The sequence below is a fragment of the Chrysochloris asiatica genome, unplaced genomic scaffold (genome assembly GCF_000296735.1).
Source record: "Chrysochloris asiatica unplaced genomic scaffold, ChrAsi1.0 scaffold00056, whole genome shotgun sequence".
Lineage (NCBI taxonomy): Eukaryota > Metazoa > Chordata > Mammalia > Afrosoricida > Chrysochloridae > Chrysochloris > Chrysochloris asiatica.
The window spans coordinates 3,964,664-3,970,507 of record NW_006408574.1 but is presented as its reverse complement, the minus strand read 5'-3'; the positions used below and the strand labels follow the sequence as shown (position 1 = coordinate 3,970,507).

Genomic DNA, 5,844 nt, shown 5'->3' with positions numbered 1-5,844 from the left:
TGGTTTTCTTTCTCGTGTGTAGATGGTTTGGTGGCACAGCTTTTGAATCGTGCGTGCCTCCTTTCTGAATGACCTGGGGTGCTTTCAGGAGAAGTGGCCAGTGGCACTGGAGTCCTAGGGTGGTGCTGTGGGATCTGAACCCCGGGGTCCGCAGTTGGTTTAAGCAGCTGCTCTACGAGAGAAAGACGGGGCAGTCTGCTTCCGTAAAGAGCAGCTTCTGAGATCCTGTGGGGCAGTTCTGCTTGGCCCTAACACTCCCACCACTTGGAACGGACTTGCTGGCAGTGGGCTTGGTTTGGGGGACGGGAGAGTGGTGGCTTAGTGCTCGACGTCCGTGCTTCCTTGTCGAGGACAGCCTAACGGAGCTTTGCTCTGTGGTCCTGGGCCATCTCTTTCCTGTGACTACACAGGATTTGTGGGACCCCTGCAGGAGTGCGTCCCCCTCCTTGGCATCTGGGGATGTGTTTTAGGATTTGGCTGTGCTCCCACACTTCTGCAGCGTTGTCTTCTTGCACTGAGGTCGTCTGAAGAAGTTGGGTGTTGTGTGTGCCGAGTTGACAACCTGCTGACCTCAAGAAGCCGCTGAAGGGTGGCTGGGTCTTTGGTTGCAGAGCAGCTGGCACGTGCTGGCGTGGACGCAGGGTACTTACAGGTTAGGTCTCCACCTGCGACTGGTGATTTGTTACCATGGTCATCTCTCAGTCCTTTTCTTGGGTGTGAGTTTGTAAACCATGCTTTGCTCCTTGTTCTAGGTCATCCACGGTGGGTTTCAGTGAGCTTTTGCAACGCCCAGAGTGACTCTTGGACTCAGCTTCCTGTTCACGTCCTGTCCCCCTGCCCGTGGGCCGTGGAGTCATGGCTACGGAGGAGAAGAAGCCAGAGACCGAGGCCGCCCGGGCACAGCCGACGCCTTCATCCTCGGCCACTCAGAGCAAGGTGTGTGCCGAGGGCTCCTGGGTGTTCCCTGCTCGGCTCTAGCGGAGTGCCCAGCTCTGCCCCTTGAGCACAAGGCCTGTGGATGGCGCCCCTGTAACCTGTTCACTCCCAGCTAGGCGTGTGACTCCCCAAGGTCACCAAGCCTCGGTTTGCTTTGGGAAGGCTGGACTTGGGATGGGAGGGGGTTCCAGAGCCCGTGGGGACACCCGTGGTGTGAGCTGGGGGCTGGGGCAGTGCTTTGAGGTGGCCTCAGACCTAGCCTGGACAGTGGGACCCTAGGACAGATGGGACTCCAAGAGAGAGGTTTGTTTGTGGGGGAGAGGGGGGCTCCGTAATGGCGCAGTGGTTAAGTGCTCAGCTGCTAACTGGAAAGGTTGGTGGTCAGACCTACCAGCTGCTCCGAGGGAGAAAGATACGGCTTCTGTAGTAAGGATGGCAGTCATGGGGACCCTGTGGGGCGGTTCTGCCCTGTTCTGTGGGTCACTGAGTCAGAACTGACTTGACAACAGTGGGTTTGAATGAAAGGATCTCTCGTGGCACAATAGTTAAGCACTTGGCTGTTACCCGGAAGATTAGTGGTTCAGACTCATCTGTTGGCTCCACCAGCTAAAACCTGGAGATCTGCACCCGTAGACATTCAGCGTAGAGACCTCCGCGGGGCAGTTCTCTACTGTCCGGTTGGATTGCTGGAAATCAGAATCGAGGGCACCTAAAACAATGGAGTTCTGATTTAGATACCGGCAAGTTGAGAGAGGCACATCCAGGTCAAGATTCCTAGGGGCCCTTGGAATAGAGATTTGGAGACGGGTCTGGGTTTGAAACCGTTTTGGAAATCCCATCCAGGCTGGTCATAGCATTTTTTTAAGCGATCAGTTGTGAATTGAGTGGGTGTTTACAGAGCAGATGATCAGTTTTACACTTCTCTTTGTTACAGTGATTGCAGTCCCACCAGGTACCAACCGTTTCACTGTGTTTACCTATATTTACTTGAACTACTTTCGTCCTTCCTGTGGCTCCCGCTACCTTCCGTTTCCTCGGCCAACCTCCCTCTTGTTTGTTGCCTGCCCGTCACCCAAGTTAACACGTGTCTCTCCTCTAGCCTGTGAATCACCATCTTTTCATCCCAGTGATCATCATAGAATGTTTCTTACATCAAGAAAGCCTTTTCTGTTAACTATAGTTATTGTTAATGCTGTTGAGTCGGTTCCGACCCTTAGCGACCCTGTATAGGGTTTCCAAGGAGTGGCTACTGAGTTTGAACCGCCTACTTGGCAGTTCAAGGAGCTTTGGTAGTGTAGTGGTTACGAATTGGGCTGCTAACCTCAAGGTCGGAATTTCGAAACTACCAGCCGCTCCGTGGGAGAAAGATGAGGCTTTCCGCTCTCGTAAAGATTTGCAGCCTCGGAAACCCTGTGCAGGGTCACTATGAGTCGGAATCGACTCCATGGTACTTAACACCAACCTTGCAGTTCAAAGTAGCCTTGTGGTTGATTGCTTATCCTACATCGCCACACCAGGACACTACCATGGTTTCCTACGGTATTTGTCCTTTTCGCGATCCACTAATTCCACTCGGCTTTATCCTTGTTGGTTCTCAGAGTCACTGGTAGTCTTCAGGGCTGCAGAGTATTCCACTGTGCGTCTCTGCCCAAGTCTCTTCAGCCATCCTGTGTTGATGGGCACTTAGAGTGTCCGCATGTGTTGTCATGCAGTGGTGAGCATGGGCGGGCACGCGTCCAGTCTTGCCATTTCTTGAGGATAGACACCAGGAGAGGGATTGCTGGGTCGTATGGTGTTTCTATTCCCACCTTTATGAGGAAGTGCATTACCGTTGTCCACAGCGGTTGTACCATTTCCAGTCCCACCAGCAGTGTAGGAGGGTCCCAGGCTCTCCACATGGTCACCAGCGTTTGTTGTTTTCTGGGTTTTTGGAGGTGATTGTATGTTGGGTGAAAGTTCACAGAGGATACTCAGTTTCCATTTAGCCATTCTTACATTGCCCCAAGGTGGCCTCTGCAGCGGCAGAGCTTTCTTCCCACTTCCCCTTGGGTTGGTTGGTCTTTTGCAAAAGTTAACGTTCCTTTGTATCCCAACAGCCTACACCTGTTAAACCAAACTACGCCCTGAAGTTCACCCTGGCGGGCCACACGAAAGCTGTGTCATCCGTGAAATTCAGCCCCAACGGAGAATGGCTGGCCAGTTCCTGTGAGTACCCCGCACTCCTGCCGGGCTTCTTGTGGAATTGGGTCCCCGGGCAGTGTCCCTCCTGACCAGGACACGGGGTCTGTGTGTCCTACCCTGATGGAAGTGGGGGGGAACAGGGCAGAGATGTCCTGATACAGCAGCAGCGGGGCCTGCCCTCCGTGTCACGTGAGTCGAGGCCCGGGCCAGCTGGGCGCCTGGACAGTGCATCTACCCTGAACCTCAGCTTCTCCTCGTTGGCTTCTTTCAGCTGCTGATAAACTCATTAAAATTTGGGGTGCTTATGACGGAAAATTTGAGAAAACCATATCTGGTCACAAACTGGTAGGTATCCGCCGATTGGATTCAGGACACAGTAAAGGTGATTGTGGTCTAGGAGAGTCAGAGGGCACTGGGGGTCTGCGGGCCACGGGGAGGGCAATGGTCAGAATGATGGGTAGGGTTCCCTGCGCCTGTGTGTCTTCAGGTGGGCGTTTGTCGTTCTGACCTTGGCTAGTTAATCCCACTTACCACATGGAGATGCTAACCGTGACCTTGTCTCCAGGGGATATCTGATGTGGCCTGGTCATCAGATTCGAACCTGCTGGTCTCCGCCTCGGACGACAAGACCCTGAAGATCTGGGACGTGAGCTCGGTAAACCGGCTCTGACTGGGCTGGAGCGGGGGCACGGCGGGCGGGGGGGTGCTCGGGCCGGCAGTACCCGTTCTTTGAGGTTTTGGAAGCTGCTGCTGCAGGCTGGAGGAAGGGTCCCATGGCGAGTGTAGCGCAGATGCTGGTGTTTGGGAAGGACTCCCCGGGGATGCTTCTTTATCTGTTGATGCTGTTTCAGGGGAAGTGTCTGAAAACCCTGAAGGGTCACAGTAATTACGTCTTTTGCTGCAACTTCAACCCTCAGTCCAACCTCATCGTCTCAGGATCGGTAAGCAAGCTGCTGTTGTCATCTGAGGGGAGGGATGTGGGTGTGGGGGGTGCACGCCTTACTGTACAATGCTGGGGCTGACGCAGGTCCTAGGAGCCTGAGAATGGTTTTAATCTGTCCTGATTTCTCCTTCAGTTTGATGAAAGCGTGCGGATATGGGACGTGAAGACAGGGAAGTGTCTCAAGACTTTGCCTGCTCACTCAGACCCGGTCTCAGCTGTAAGTCCCGCCACGCTGGACTTACTGCCCACTGGAGGGGTGCAGAGCTGATGTGGTCCCTGTGGGCAGGGGCAGGGGCGGCGCCTGGGCCCGAGGGTGTGACAAAAGGATGCCCGTGTGCTGGGAAAGCTGAATTATGAGGGGTTTTTAGCTGGGTTGATTGGTGAGCTCCTGTAAGAGCCATCTGAAGGTGGGGCTGAACCTGAGGTTCCTGGTCCATGCCACATTAACTTACACACCAACCACATTAACCACACCTTTATTTGCATCCAAAAGGTGGTATGGTGGGTGAGTGCTGGGCTGCCCGGGGGAGCCTCTGTAGAGCCCACAGCCCTCCTCTGTGCTCACAGGGTCTGTGAGTTGGAATTGACTCAGTGGCAGTGAGTTTGAGTCTCTTCCAACCCCTGGGGACCCCTGTTGCTGAGTAGGATTGCCTCTTAGGGTTCCAGCCTGTTTGCCTTTTAGGAGCCAAGGCTGGTGATGCCAGGAGTAGTGCCTGGCTGCTGACTGGAAGGCTGACCGTTTGCCCCCACCAGCCGCTTCTCAGATGGAGCTAAGGCAGTCTGTTTTCACAGAGGTCCCTCGGAGACCCTGTGGGGCAGCTTTCTGTGCTCCAGGGTTGCTGACTCGAGTCAGGATCCACTTGAAGCCTGGGAGAGTTAGCAGCTGAGCATCTGGCCACTGCACCCTCAGGGCTCCTCTGATGAAACGGGCCTTTTACAGTTGGTCCCATTAGTGTGTGTGCTCACTAAGGGGTGGCAGGGGCCCAAGTACACGTAGAAAGTAGAAAATCAGAGTCAGCTGTCAGCAGTGTGGGCTCTGCCTTCTGCAGGCTTTGTTGTTTTTAAATGTAAACTTGCTAAACTCCCTCCCTCCCATTCCTTCTTAAAATGAGGAACTGACGCCACGGGATGCCACCCCCACACAGTACCGTAGAGGAGCCTTGGTGGCTGCCCAGGTGGCTGCAGGTCAGTAGTCAGAATCTACCCGTCGCTCTGTAGAAAGAGACAGCCCTGGAGACCCGCAGAGCAGGGGTGTTCTGGCTTTGCCAAGACAGCCGCACTTCGAACTGTCATGCTGTGCTTGTCAAGTGCTGTGAAGTTGGCTCCAACTCATGGCAACCCTGTACAGGGCTTCTGAGAAGCTGCTGGTGGGTTTGAACCGCCGACCTTGTGGTTCAAAGTCCAGTGCTGATCTACAGCGGCACCCCAGAAGTCCAGCCTTCATGTTGTTACGTGCCATTGAGTCTGTTCCGACCCATAGTGACCCTGTACAGGGTTTCCTAGGAGCAGCTGGTGAAGATGAACTGCTGACCTTGAGGTTCAGACCGACTAGTCCACTCACCAGCCTGGGCCGACCCCCATGTGGACCTGGCGTGGTGAGCCCTCATCACACAGAGTTGGGCAGGGAGCTACCTCGGCTGTATGTGGTCTTAGGGGCAAGTTCCTGCAGGTGGGTTTTCAGAAGAGGAGACGAGGCTGTACGAGGCTCAGCTATTCTGCTTTCTGATGGATTGAGGGCTAGCTCAGCAAGGGGCCTGATGGATTGAGGGCTAGCTCAGCAAGGG

At 54.6% G+C, this 5,844-nt stretch overlaps 1 protein-coding gene across 1 annotated transcript in view; it reads left to right on the top strand.

Moving 5' to 3' along the window:
• Nucleotides 1-855: 855 nt before the first annotated feature.
• The window catches only part of WDR5 (WD repeat domain 5), a 14,578-nt gene continuing 9,589 nt past the window's right edge, over nt 856-5,844 (top strand). Inside the window, exons 1-6 of the mRNA XM_006863711.1 lie at nt 856-936; nt 3,033-3,141; nt 3,389-3,462; nt 3,683-3,772; nt 3,969-4,058; nt 4,194-4,277. Of these exons, the coding sequence (XP_006863773.1) occupies nt 856-936; nt 3,033-3,141; nt 3,389-3,462; nt 3,683-3,772; nt 3,969-4,058; nt 4,194-4,277 (528 nt within the window). The remainder of the gene's footprint in view (nt 937-3,032; nt 3,142-3,388; nt 3,463-3,682; nt 3,773-3,968; nt 4,059-4,193; nt 4,278-5,844) is intronic.